This window comes from Xenopus tropicalis, chromosome 4 (genome assembly GCF_000004195.4).
Source record: "Xenopus tropicalis strain Nigerian chromosome 4, UCB_Xtro_10.0, whole genome shotgun sequence".
NCBI lineage: Eukaryota > Metazoa > Chordata > Amphibia > Anura > Pipidae > Xenopus > Xenopus tropicalis.
Genome location: NC_030680.2, coordinates 5,891,436 through 5,906,697, shown reverse-complemented (window position 1 = coordinate 5,906,697; position 15,262 = coordinate 5,891,436). Strand labels below are relative to the sequence as shown.

General features: G+C 50.0%; 1 protein-coding gene across 1 annotated transcript in view; it reads left to right on the top strand.

Annotated features, from left to right (window-relative positions):
• The window catches only part of galnt18 (polypeptide N-acetylgalactosaminyltransferase 18), a 231,821-nt gene that overhangs the window by 202,990 nt on the left and 13,569 nt on the right, over positions 1 to 15,262 (top strand). Inside the window, exons 7-10 of the mRNA XM_031900397.1 lie at positions 1,402 to 1,587; positions 1,880 to 2,017; positions 4,789 to 4,884; positions 10,423 to 10,587. Of these exons, the coding sequence (XP_031756257.1) occupies positions 1,402 to 1,587; positions 1,880 to 2,017; positions 4,789 to 4,884; positions 10,423 to 10,587 (585 nt within the window). The remainder of the gene's footprint in view (positions 1 to 1,401; positions 1,588 to 1,879; positions 2,018 to 4,788; positions 4,885 to 10,422; positions 10,588 to 15,262) is intronic.

Here is a 15,262-nt window from a genome sequence, read left to right as displayed (position 1 = left end):
GAGATGGTGCAACCAATGGAACGGCCATGGCACGGGGAACGTATCATTTGTTTTTCTACTTAAATCCCCCCAGACAGGCCCAGCTTGTATGAACTTGGCATTAGAAGGGGTATTAATTATCTTTTATGGTAATTAATTGTTGCAGTACCAGATTGGACTGGTTTTGTCCAGGCTAACAACTGCCAACATCTCTTCTGGCATTGGCAGGACCCTGCCTGTCCAACATCTCATTCCCAACCAAAAGAGTTAATATGAAGTTGCCCCTGCCTTTGCTGCTATAACTGCCCCTGCCCTTCTGGGAAGGTTCCCACTAGATGTTGGGACAGTGTTGCTGGGAGTTGCTCCCATTCAGCCACAAGGGCATTAGTGAGGTTGGGCAGTGATGTTGGGGATCAGGCTCACAGTCGGGGTTCCATCCCACAGGGGGTCAGTTGGGTTGCCCAACCCTACCTGCTATAACTGCCCCTACCCTTCTGGGAAGGTTCCCACTAGATGTTGGGACAGTGTTGCTGGGAGTTGCTCCCATTCAGCCACAAGGGCATTAGTGAGGTTGGGCAGTGATGTTGGGGATCAGGCTCACAGTCGGGGTTCCATCCCACAGGGGGTCAGTTGGGTTGGGGTCAGGGCTCAGTCAGGTTCTTCCCATCTCAGCAAACTCATTCTGTAGGACCTGGCTCTGTGCATGGGGGGGGGCATTATTGTGCTAAAACAGGAAAGGGACCCCCCAACTTGTTCCACAATTGCCAGGAATGTCATTGTACCCTGTAGCCTTACGGTTTCACTGGAACCAGGGGCCCAAACCATGGAAACAACCCCAGCCCATTATTCCTCCTCCACCAAAAGTTCCCATGGCCATTATGCATTCAGGCCGGTAGGGTTCCTCTGGCATTTGCCAAACCCATACTTTTCCATCAGACTGTCATACGGTGAAACACCATTTATCCCTTCAGAGAGTCTTTTCTGCTCCAGTGGTGTCCTTGGTGATGTCCTTTACCCCACTCCAGCCGACACTTGGACGTGGTGACATTAGGTTGGTCCCCCCTGATCAACCATAACCCCCCGATACTCTCTATGGATAGTGCTTGTGCCGGCGTTGCTTCCGGAGACAGTTTGACAGTTGATCTCATAAGTAGAAGATATGGAACAAAGGTCTTTATGGTGAAGGTGACAAAATAAACTCCAAAATAGAGTTATATGTGTTAGTGCCGCACACAAAGGAAGTCCATGGAGTTACTCCTCTTCCAGGCAGGTGTCCCAGGTATTGCCCTGTAGTTGCACCTTATTCAGCAAAGTGCAATTACCCAGCATTCTCATACAAGGTGTAGGTATTGACAGGAGTATTAATGCAAGTTCCAAATGCATGCAGCTTGGCCCAAACCTGGTGTTTCTGGTTCCGTTTAGGTGTGGCAGTGTGGTGGAAGCGTGGAGGTTATACCCTGCTCAAGGATCGCTCACATCGAAAGGGCCCACAAACCCTACACGGGGCAGCTGGCCGAGCACGTCCGTAGGAACGCTCTGAGAGTGGCCGAAGTCTGGATGGATGAGTTTAAGAGTCACGTCTACATGGCTTGGAACATACCTCAGGAGGTAGGATCGGCTGCTGGGGGTGAGGGGGGGGGGGATATCACTCCAACTTGCAGCGCAGCAGTAAAGTGTGCCTGAGTCTGAGATTTCAGCCAGCGCTACACATTAGAACTGCTTTCAGATAACCTATTGTTTCTCCTACTCCCATGTAACTGGAGGAGTCCCAAGCCGGACTTGGATTTCTTACTATTGAGTGCTATTCTGATACCTACTGGGAGCTGCTATCTTGCTCCCTTCTGCTGGGGTCTGGGTCTCGGTAACTGACAGCGATGTTCTTGTGGTTCTGCTCCGTCAGGATTCGGGGATAGACTTTGGAGACATCTCCAGCAGGAAGGCCCTGAGGAAGAAGCTGCAGTGCAAGACGTTCCGCTGGTATCTGGTCTCCGTGTATCCAGAGATGAGAACCTACTCCGACATCATTGCCTACGGGTCGGTAAGTGGCCCCTTGTCATTATGGGTTGGGGGTAACGGGGATCTTTCTGCCCTCTGTACACAATTGGAGGAACGAGGCCCTGCAGTGACGGAGCCGCCGGCCTATAATAGTTCAGACAATGGCAGCGCACGTAGAGTCGTTTTCTCCGGGTTAATTGAGCCGACTCAATGCTAAATGAGCTGGTGTAAACGCTCCATTATTCAGATCGCTCGTTAGGCCATAAAGGTAATGGGTTTGTGCATGAGAAGAGCGGGACGGGGTTAGAAATCAGAAGGGAATGGACGGGGCAACTCCCTGCAGAGACTTCATTCCCACACGGGGGGGGGGGCTCCCCTGGCACATTGGGATTGGCATCATTATATAGTAGGGTAGCGCCCAATAGGCTGCAGCATTACAGCATTCCCACTCAATACAATAAACCTGTTACCTTAATGTGGTAAAAGGGACGTTATACAGATTTGGTTTTATTTCTGAACAATAAATTCTAATAAAGCTTTTCCTGCTGAGTAAAACTTACTCCCAAGTCGGAGCCGCAGCCCTTATATATATATATATATACAGTACAGACTCAGTCTGAGCCGCAGCCCTTATATATATATATACAGTACAGACTCAGTCTGAACCGCAGCCCTTATATATATATATATATACAGTACAGACTCAGTCTGAGCCGCAGCCCTTATATATATATATACAGTACAGACTCAGTCTGAGCCGCAGCCCTTATATATATATATACAGTACAGACTCAGTCGGAGCCGCAGCCCTTATATATATATATACAGTACAGACTCAGTCGGAGCCGCAGCCCTTATATATATATATATATATACAGTACAGACTCAGTCTGAGCCGCAGCCCTTATATATATATATATATATACAGTACAGACTCAGTCGGAGCCGCAGCCCTTATATATATATATACAGTACAGACTCAGTCGGAGCCGCAGCCCTTATATATATATATATATATATATACAGTACAGACTCAGTCGGAGCCGCAGCCCTTATATATATATATATATATACAGTACAGACTCAGTCTGAGCCGCAGCCCTTATATATATATATACAGTACAGACTCAGTCGGAGCCGCAGCCCTTATATATATATATACAGTACAGACTCAGTCGGAGCCGCAGCCCTTATATATATATATATATACAGTACAGACTCAGTCGGAGCCGCAGCCCTTATATATATATATACAGTACAGACTCAGTCGGAGCCGCAGCCCTTATATATATATATATATACAGTACAGACTCAGTCGGAGCCGCAGCCCTTATATTTATATATATATATATATATACAGTACGGACCTGGGCAAATGGGACAGGGCTTGGGCAGAGAGGTTTGGGCACAGGGTTTGGGAGGTTTGGGCAATGCAGGCATTTGGGACCCCTCCCACCCATTTTATATTAGCCTCCTGTAGGGCCCGCTGTGTCAGTGGCCCATGATACAATCTAAGTAGCCAAATTTTTACTCCTTCACTATGGCTCCTCCCCTATACTAGGCCATTGCAAGAGTCGCTCTGCTGGACCTCCTGTCCAATCACTGCGCAGTGTGTTTCTGTCCAGTCAGAGAGTATGGCATCCTCTGAAACCCAATCAGCACTCTAGAACCCTGTACAGGTAGAACACTGTGGGGTTAGGAGAGGGGTAATGGGGGGATAGTAAGGGCAAATATTGGGGAAAAATAGATGAGGGGATGAGAGACAGAAGGAGAGAGGGGAAGGGAAAGGGGGTTCGGGGAGTAGAGAGACAAATGGGGGGAGAGGGGAAATATAGAAGGGGGGAGAAGAGGGAGGATGGGGGGAGTAAGGCCAAACAGTTGGGGGGGGGAATAGAAAAGGAAAGGAGAGGGGATGAGAGACAGAAGGAGAGAGGGGAAGGGAAAGGGGGTTCGGGGAGTAGAGAGACAAATGGGGGGAGAGGGGAAATATAGAAGGGGGGAGAAGAGGGAGGATGGGGGGAGTAAGGCCAAACAGTTGGGGGGGGAATAGAAAAGGAAAGGAGAGGGGATGAGAGACAGAAGGAGAGAGGGGAAGGGAAAAGGGGGTTCGGGGAGTAGAGAGACAAATGGGGGGAGAGGGGAAATATAGAAGGGGGGAGAAGAGGGAGGATGGGGGGGAGTAAGGCCAAACAGTTGGGGGGGGGGGGAATAGAAAAGGAAAGGAGAGGGGATGAGAGACAGAAGGAGAGAGGGGAAGGGAAAGGGGGTTCGGGGAGTAGAGAGACAAATGGGGGGAGAGGGGAAATATAGAAGGGGGGAGAAGAGGGAGGATGGGGGGGAGTAAGGCCAAACAGTTGGGGGGGGGGGAATAGAAAAGGAAAGGAGAGGGGATGAGAGACACAGATATATATATAAATGACCCCCCCCCCCCCCCCGCAATGACTGGGCCCAGTCCCACAGTTTGGGAACCACTGTTCTAGAGACAGTTTAGTTCTACATTCTAATTCTGCCCGAGGTCGGCTGTCTCATTGCTCCCACCGGGTGTCTCATCTCCTGCAGTACTAGTGGCAGTCACATTTGCCCATAGAATTTCAGCCAATGAAATAATGTATAAGGTGAATGATTGGGGAGACGGCAATGGTTCTGATTGGCTGATGGTCCGATTGGCCCGCGGTGCGTCGAGATCCCAGCGGCCCTTTATCTATTAGCGCCCAGATGTTTATCAGCCGGGGGGGGGGGCAGTCGCCCAATACTCATCCCTGTGTCTCTTTTATCATTCGCTTTCTTCATCTGTGTCTGTCTCTTTTATTTCAGCTGAAGAATTCGGTGAAAGCGGGACTTTGCCTTGATCAGGGGCCAGACACGGACAATACTCCCATTGTCTACCTTTGCCACGGATACGTCCCCCAGGTACGGCCCCCTGTGCCCATTGGTCCCTGCGCCTCGGGCGGCACCTCTTGTCTCTCAGCGATAAGCGACTCAGTACATAATGTAGCGGATTTATTCACTGGGTTTGGCCCTAAAGGGAAACTACCCACTCACTATATACAGTATATACACTATAACGGGCCCACTATACAGTATATATACACTATAATGGGCCCACTATACAGTCTATATACACTATAACGGGCCCACTATACAGTATATACACTATAATGGGCCCACTATACAGTATATATACACTATAACGGGCCCACTATACAGTATATACACTAACGGCCCTATACAGTATATACTTACGGCCCACTATACAGTATATACACTATAACGGGCCCACTATACAGTATATACACTATAACGGGCCCACTATACAGTATATACACTATAACGGGCCCACTATACAGTATATACACTATAACGGGCCCACTATACAGTATATACACTATAACGGGCCCACTATACAGTATATATACACTATAACGGGCCCACTATACAGTATATATACACTATAACGGGCCCACTATACAGTATATACACTATAACGGGCCCACTATACAGTATATACACTATAACGGGCCCACTATACAGTATATATACACTATAACGGGCCCACTATACAGTATATACACACTATAACGGGCCCACTATACAGTATATACACACTATAACGGGCCCACTATACAGTATATATACACTATAACGGGCCCACTATACAGTATATATACACTATAACGGGCCCACTATACAGTATATATACACTATAACGGGCCCACTATACAGTATATACACACTATAACGGGCCCACTATACAGTATATACACACTATAACGGGCCCACTATACAGTATATACACACTATAATGGGCCCACTATACAGTATATATACACTATAACGGGCCCACTATACAGTATATACACACTATAATGGGCCCACTATACAGTATATATACACACTATAACGGGCCCACTATACAGTATATATACACTATAACGGGCCCACTATACAGTATATACACACTATAACGGGCCCACTATACAGTATATATACACTATAACGGGCCCACTATACAGTATATATACACTATAACGGGCCCACTATACAGTATATACACACTATAACGGGCCCACTATACAGTATATACACACTATAACGGGCCCACTATACAGTATATATACACTATAACGGGCCCAATACAAGGCTGGTTAGTAATTAATTCAGATTTATATTACATGGCAGCATAGAAATCACTGCAGTCTGCATCAGCGTCTATGGCAGAACCTCACTTCCTGCTTGAGGATTTCCCACGCCCCCTAAGCTTAGCTCCTCCTCAGCAGCCCACTGAGCATGAGCAGTGCCACTGACACACAAAAGATGGCCTAACAAGATCCAAGATGGGGGGCTGCTGGGGGCAACATTAAAGGCCTGAATCATTACTGCTATAGGGCTGCTGCACCTCTGGGGGGTACAGTTAGTACAGTGGGGGGGGGGCCAGGCATGTCTAGTACACGTGCTGTTTGGTGCATTTAAGAACACTGAAAGGCTTTTAGAAATTTCTGATCCACCCTAAACCTAATTAATGGGAAAAAAAAGAAAAGAAAATCCTCATATTTTTGTTCCGTGACTGAGAGACGTAATTATATTCCTAATTATTTTCGGGGAGAAATGACTTTTAGCAGCTAATAAGCTCCGAGCCTTTTGTTTGGCCGAGATGTGACATTCATTAAAGCCGCTGCCTCGACGGCCAATAACTCGGCTCCGGAACCTGTTTATTCAGGGAAGCGGATCTCTGGTCTCACAGGGCCCGCAGAACTCTCTCTATATTATGTGCCCTTTCAAACCACTTTGCAATTGGTCTTCATTATTTATTTCTTATAGTTATTTAATTATTTGCCTTCTTCTTCTGCCACTTCCAACTTTCAAATGGGGGTCACTGACCCCGGCAGCCAAACCCTATTGCTCTGTGAGGCTCCAGTTTTATTGCTATTGTTACTTTTTATTCCTTATCTATCTATTTAGTCCTTCTTCTATCCATATTCCAGTCTCTCATTCACACTGCTGCCTAGTTGCTAAAGTAAGCGAGACCCTAGCAACCAGAAAGCTGCTGAAATTCCAATCAGGAGAGCTGCTAAACACAAAAAGTACAAAAGATAAAGACCAATTGCAAATGGTTGCAGCTCAGTTTCTATTGATAATGTCATACAGAGGATTCTATAGACCTTGCGTTGTTGTTGAACTATACACGACTGACGATTAGAAACCAGCGTGTCTCGGAAATGCCCCAAATGCCTCCCTGTTCCCCCTCATTCACACTGCTGGCTGGTTGCTAATGTAAGCGAGACCCTAGCAACCAGAAAGCTGCTGAAATTCCAACTAGGAGAGCTGCTAAACACAAAAAGTACAAAAAATAAAGACCAATTGCAAATGGTTGCAGCTCAGTTTCTATTGATAATGTCATACAGAGGATTCTATAGACCTTGCATTGTTGTTGAACTATAACACCCAGAGACACTGATGCTTAGAAACCAGCGTGTCTCGGAAATGCCCCCCTGTTGCTATGCAGTGAGTGCGTCGGTTACCCGGCGCCGCCGTACGCAGAAGCCTGAATAGGGGATTACGCCGGCCGCCTACTGAGATAGAAAAATGACTCAAATATGAAAATCCCGAGCACTTAAATAATTGAAGCGAGTGAATAATTGGAGCACAAAGCAAAGAGCTTTTAGTCTTTTATCTGCGCAAATTGGTTACACGAAAGGGAAATAAATGCAATAAAAGCAAATAAACAGCCGCGAGGGTTTTATTGTGTCGCTCGGCGGCGAAGGGGGGCGATGTGGTTTAGAACAATACGCCCCCCTGTGTATGGGCCCCCCCGACGGGCCTGCCCGCCCAATATTGCCCTAAAATTGGGCAGATCTCAATCGGGCAGGTTTGATTTTCTGTCGTATCGGTAACCGCATGGGCTCGTTGATGTGGTCCGATGGTGCACTTGGGCCAAACGATTGAATTACATCGGCGGGCATAGGTAAATTAGCTCAATATTGCCCACCGTTAGGCAGGGTCGGACTGGGCCAGTGGACTCCGGCGGCCCTGACCCGACCCTTACCGATGCTCCCTCTGCCCATTGGGTGGGGGCCCCTGCGAGGGAAGGGGGTTTGGGGACGCGGCCGGTGGGCCCTACACCCCCTCGGTCCGACCCTGCCGTTAGGGGTGGTTCACCTTAAAGATAACTTTTAGTATGTTAGAGAATGTACCCTTTCAAGCCACTTTGCAATTGGTCTTCATTATTTATTTGTTATAGTTTTTTTTCTTCTATTATTTGCATTCTTCGTGTTTATTTTTCCTGCTCTCACATTGGGGGTCACTGACCCCGGCAGCCAAACCCTATTGCTCTGTGAGGCTCCAGTTTTATTGTTATTGTTACTTTTTATTCCTTATCTTTCTAATTAGTCCCTCGTCTATCCATAGTCCAGTCTCTCATTCACCCCTTGCCTGGTTGCTAAGGTAAGCAAGACCCTAGCAACCACATAGCTGCTGAAATTCCAATCAGGAGAGCTGATTGGAAAAATAAAAAATGAAGACCAATTGCAAATATCTATATCTTACTACAAGTTCATTTCAAGGTTATATCAACATACAGGATAGGTTAGGCCACTCCCAGTCATATAACCACACCCCTAATACTGACTAGACCCCACCCACTTTCTAATAAGCCACACTGTCAAAATGCCACCTTGTCATTAATACAGCACAAGGGGCAGAGGGCAGAACTTGTTGCCCCAGATGCATCATGGGCCCTAAGGGGCCACAGTAATTTGGGCAGCAGTATCCAAAGGGTCATTAGTGGGTGTTGAAAATTCACCCCCAAAATGCCCAACGCAGGGCAGTGTGAGTCGGAACTGGCGCCCCTGACATTGGTCGGATTGAGGGCTTTTTTGCTGTGTTTGGAACAGAACCAAGAGCCTTTGTAGCAATGTTCTTTGTGCTTCCGCCGAGCGGCTCCCCGTCCTCCGTGTTCCAAAGGGATCTGTTTGTTTTTTCCCCTTTCATCCTCTAAAGGGCAATTTGTGTTTCACTGAAACGTCCTTAATGTCTGTTGTAGCGCGTCTGGGAAGGGGGCGTTGGGTTTAGGCGCAGGAGGGGAGAATGAATGAGATTGGATTAAAGAGCCACAAAAAGGCCTCCTTGTGCCAAAATGGGATTTATACGTTTTATCCTGAATGCTTGGGGCCTGGGGTTTCTAGATAAGGTAGAATATATGGTGGGGACACAAGAGAAATGGGTGGAGGGTATAATAAAATGGTAGTAATAGGAAAGAGTCACTATGCCATTTAATGCAGGGAGTCACTGTGCCATTTAATGCCGGGAGTCACTATGCCATTTAATGCCGGGAGTCACTGTGCCATTTAATGCCGGGAGTCACTGTGCCATTTAATGCCGGGAGTCACCGTGCCATTTAATGCCGGGAGTCACTGTGCCATTTAATGCCGGGAGTCACTGTGCCATTTAATGCCGGGAGTCACTGTGCCATTTAATGCCGGGAGTCACTGTGCCATTTAATGCCGGGAGTCACCGTGCCATTTAATGCCGGGAGTCACCGTGCCATTTAATGCCGGGAGTCACCGTGCCATTTAATGCCGGGAGTCACCGTGCCATTTAATGCCGGGAGTCACCGTGCCATTTAATGCCGGGAGTCACCGTGCCATTTAATGCCGGGAGTCACCGTGCCATTTAATGCCGGGAGTCACCGTGCCATTTAATGCCGGGAGTCACTGTGCCATTTAATGCCGGGAGTCACCGTGCCATTTAATGCCGGGAGTCACTGTGCCATTTAATGCCGGGAGTCACTGTGCCATGAAATGCTGGGAGTCACTGTGCCATTTAATGTATATGCAGAATGTTGATGGAAGCGCATGGAAATAAAAATAAAATATATATAGTGCAACAACGTCCAAAAAATAAATAAATCAACCGTAATATAAAGTGAATACTTAAGTAAAACACCACTAATACGTGTGACCCCAACTCTACATATATGTTCAAACTGCTCACCAGAACAGCAAATCAAGAAGCATATAGGCCACACACAGCTGGGTATTTGATTGAAGTGGGATCCAATTCAGCAACGTATATAGAATGGAAGATGAGGCAAATATAGTGTGAAACTGTTTAATAAATATAAAAAGGCCCTGCGCTCTGCAGGCTACTTACAGTACAGAAGTAGTATAAAAACAATGAACATATGAAGTGTCCTCAAAAGCTCGACGCGTTTCGCGTGCTATACTGCACGCTTCCTCAGGAGCAGTTGAAATAAAAAATGTGTCATTTAATGCTGGGAGTCACTGGCCATTTAATGCCGGGAGTCACCGTGCCATTTAATGCCGGGAGTCACTGTGCCATTTAATGCCGGGGGTCACTGTGCCATTTAATGCCGGGGGTCACTGTGCCATTTAATGCTGGGAGTCACTGTGCCACATTTCGGGGTGCTGATGGGCTGCTTTGTGTTCGCAGAGTATTTACTACACCAGTACCCAGCAGTTGCACATCGGGGCACTCAGCCCGACCATCGACGACGTTGATATCAAGTGCCTGGTGGATGTGAATAGCCGGCCGCGGCTCATTGAGTGCAACTACGCCAAAGCCAAGCGAATGAAACTCTACTGGGACTTTAACCAGGTACCCCCCCTCCCGTCTCTAGCGCCATGTATAAAGCAAAATTACCCCCAGTCACTACGATTACTAACCCCCTAGTCCAGGAGGGGCCCCCCTTCCTTGTTCCCAGATCTTCCCTTTGCCAATCAAAGTAGGGCACAATAGCTCCACCCCCTAGATGGAGGGCCGCGTAAACTAGTAAAATGGGGCCCCAATTAAAAAAAAAAACTCACTTGCATGGCCACTCCCCTTTATCCACCCTGGCCACTCCCCTGTCTGGGGCCCCAAGAGACGCATAGGTCCGTTTCATGGTTCAGATAGGGGCTAAGGCTTGTGGGAGTGGGCAGGTTTGGGGTGGGTCTTAAGTGAGGTTTTGGTATAAAAGGGTGTGGCCAAATGAAACATGGCGGACATTACAATTCATGGGACATTTTTTTTCTATTGGGGCCAAAAAGTACTTGTTGACAGGACCTTCCCCCCCAGGGGTCACAGGTGACTGGTGGTCTCTTTGGGGCAATTGAGAAGGTAAGATAAGGCCCATGGTCTGCCCACTTACTGCCCCACTACATACCTACTCTTCACTGCCTGTGGCACTGGGACCTGGGATTTGGCACATTATGGGTCGCCCCCTAGTGGTGAGGAGACTGTACCCTCCCTGAATTCAGGCTGCAGTAAGTAGGTTGTGTATATTTAAAGCCCCAGAACATTAAAATGAGCTTGTAATGGTGAGAGTTCTAGTCTGGCCCGGCCTTAGTTACATTTACAACACTGCTGCCTGGAGAGGCCTTGGATCTCGCTATGCCAATGGCTGAGGCAGGACAAACGCTACCAACTTGAGGGCATGTTTTTGATGTCTGAAGATAATTATCATTGCCCATAGCAACCAATCAGCATTTAGATTTGAACAGTCACCTACAAGTTAGATATCAAAAAGCAAAGATCTGATTGGTTGGAGGCGGCGGGGACCCAATATCCAGGCGTTTAATTGAGCCTAATGGCGCAGTCACGCTTTGATGGCGTATGATTAATACCAACCTGAAAGGAATAATTAAGGACGTGCTGGGTTTAACGACCCCTCGGTGGCGCCCGGTGCGACTGCGGCCGCGTTGTTCCTGCGCTACATAATGCGATGCAGGGAAGATTGCATGCTGGGAGCCACAGAACTAATGAGCGTAACCAAGCCACGCCGGATTAATTGATGTCTTACGCTCCAGTGATTCGCGCTTTCTCGTAACGCAAATTGCCGCACCGCGCAGGTTATATACTGAGCTCGGCAGGGACTCATTGGGCTAACAATTAGGGTTCCCCTAGGGGGGAGTAGTATAGGGCCCTGTGATTACTGATGGCAGCCCTTGGTCCCATAGTATTAAGTTAATAGGCCCCTCCCCCAGGGGAGCGTCAATGATGAGCCCACTGGTTACCTGGGTCCCCTGAGTGGTAACCTGGCAACAAGTAAAATGGGGCCCCAATAAGCTACTAATGCCTTTGTGGCTGAACCAATGGCCCAACATCTAGTGGGAACCTTCCCAGAAGGGTAGGGGCAGTTATAGCAGGTAGGGTTGGGCAACCCAACTGATCCCCTGTGGGATGGAACCCCGACTGTGAGCCTGATCCCCAACATCAGTGCCCAACCTCACTAATGCCCTTGTGGCTGAATTGGAGCAACTCCCAGCAACACTGTCCCAACATCTAGTGGGAACCTTCCCAGAAGGGTAGGGGCAGTTATAGCAGGTAGGGTTGGGCAACCCAACTGACCCCCTGTGGGATGGAACCCCAACTGTGAGCCTGATCCCCAACATCACTGCCCAACCTCACTAATGCCCTTGTGGCTGAATGGGAGCAACTCCCAGCAACACTGTCCAACATCTAGTGGGAACCTTCCCAGAAGGGTAGGGGCAGTTATAGCAGGTAGGGTTGGGCAACCCAACTGAACCCCTGTGGGATGGAACCCCGACTGTGAGCCTGATCCCCAACATCACTGCCCAACCTCACTAATGCCCTTGTGGCTGAATGGGAGCAACTCCCAGCAACACTGTCCCAACATCTAGTGGGAACCTTCCCAGAAGGGCAGGGGCAGTTATAGCAGGTAGGGGAGGGGCAACCCAACTGAACCCCTGTGGGATGGAACCCCGACTGTGAGCCTGATCCCCAACATCAGTGCCCAACCTCATTAATGCACTTGTGGCTGAATCAATCAGGGGATTTATTGCCCCCCATCCCTGCCGTGCCCCAAGTTGCCGCGCCGCTGGCAGAAGCGACTAATTATTGAAATGAAAGAAATGCAAATAATCCCGCGCTAACGAGCGTTCCAGAGCAAGTGCCGCCGCCCCTTATTAGACATCCATTGACCTTTCCAGAATCCCATTTAATTAAACAGCGGCTCGTCAGGCGCGGGGGCTCGTTATGGAACCCGCGCAGCAGCTTCTGCCTCTCGGCCGTATGGATAATTCTGTCAGAACCCCCCAAACTGTATGTTTAATACCTGAACCCCCATTATCTCTTCGGCCTTTATATATAATCCCAGGCTCGGGGTATCCGACCAATCAGCCGCTGGCCAAGCAGCCAGACATTAGCCGGGTTGGGCGCCCAGGCACAATGCAGGAGGGAAAGTAGTTCCGGCGGCAAATCGGCGCTAATGGGACCCAGATGACAGTTATTACAGGGAGAGGTTGATATTTTATGAGTTTTGCTCGTTAATTCTCTCACCAATAAAAAAAGCAGATGAAAAGCTGGAAGCTGATTTGCATAATGAAAAAGTAATTATTTATTTACTGGAATGAGAAGTCGGCACTTTCTGCAGGCGGGACGTGATACGGGGGGGGGTTATATTGGCACCGGCGGCAGCGCCTTGTCATTTCCATCAATTTCGGCAAATGGGCCGACGGCTCCGGGTTATTCAGGAGTCGGATGGGGCAGAAACGGCCGGGGTAATGGGAAGGGGGGGGGGTTTATAGACGGAGGGGTTTTTTAATGGACAAAGTGAATTTATTTCCATTTACTCTGCAATATTGGCACATACAGACTGGGGAGCCACAGAGGGACCCTGCCCAGACAGAGGGGAAGGTGAGGGGCACATACAGACTGGGGAGCCACAGAGGGACCCTGCCCAGACAGAGGGGAAGGTGAGGGGCACATACAGACTGGGGAGCCACAGAGGGACCCTGCCCAGACAGAGGGGAAGGTGAGGGGCACATACAGACTGGGGAGCCACAGAGGGACCCTGCCCAGACAGAGGGGAAGGTGAGGGGCACATACAGAATGGGGAGCCACAGAGGGACCCTGCCCAGACAGAGGGGAAGGTGAGGGGCACATACAGACTGGGGAGACACAGAGGGACCCTGCCCAGACAGAGGGGAAGGTGAGGGGCACATACAGAATGGGGAGACCCAGAGGGACCCTGCCCAGACAGAGGGGGGGCACATACAGAATGGGGAGCCACAGAGGGACCCTGCCCAGACAGAGGGGAAGGTGAGGGGCACATACAGACTGGGGAGACACAGAGGGACCCTGCCCAGACAGAGGGGAAGGTGAGGGGCACATACAGAATGGGGAGACACAGAGGGACCCTGCCCAGACAGAGGGGAAGGTGAGGGGCACATACAGAATGGGGAGCCACAGAGGGACCCTGCCCAGACAGAGGGGGGGCACATACAGAATGGGGAGCCACAGAGGGGACCCTGCCCAGACAGAGGGGGGCACATACAGAATGGGGAGCCACAGAGGGACCCTGCCCAGACAGAGGGGAAGGTGGGGGGCACATACAGACTGGGGGAGACACAGAGGGACCCTGCCCAGACAGAGGGGAAGGTGAGGGGCACATACAGAATGGGGAGACACAGAGGGACCCTGCCCAGACAGAGGGGAAGGTGAGGGGGCACATACAAAATGGGGAGACCCAGAGGGACCCTGCCCAGACAGAGGGGGGCACATACAGAATGGGGAGCCACAGAGGGGACCCTGCCCAGACAGAGGGGAAGGTGAGGGGCACATACAGAATGGGGAGACCACAGAGGGACCCTGGCCCAGACAGAGGGGAAGGTGAGGGGCACATACAGAATGGGGAGCCCACAGAGGGGCCCTGCCCAGACAGAGGGGGGGCACATACAGAATGGGGAGCCACAGAGGGACCCTAGCCCAGACAGAGGGGGGCACATACAGAATGGGGAGCCACAGAGGGACCCTGCCCAGACAGAGGGGAAGGTGGGGGCACATACAGAATGGGGAGCCACAGAGGGACCCTGCCCAGACAGAGGGGGGGCACATACAGAATGGGGAGACACAGAGGGACCCTGCCCAGACAGAGGGGGGCACATACAGAATGGGGAGCCACAGAGGGACCCTGCCCAGACAGAGGGGAAGGTGAGGGGCACATACAGAATGGGGAGACACAGAGGGACCCTGCCCAGACAGAGGGGGGGCACATACAGAATGGGGAGCCACAGAGGGGCCCTGCCCAGACAGAGGGGGGGCACATACAGAATGGGGAGCCACAGAGGGACCCCTGCCCAGACAGAGGGGGCACATTACAGAATGGGAGCCACAGAGGGACCCTGCCAGACAGAGGGAAGGTGGGGGGCACATACAGAATGGGGAGCCACAGAGGGGACCCTGCCCAGACAGAGGGGGGCACATACAGAATGGGGAGACACAGAGGACCCTGCCCAGACAGAGGGGAAGCGTGAGGGGCACATACAGAAAT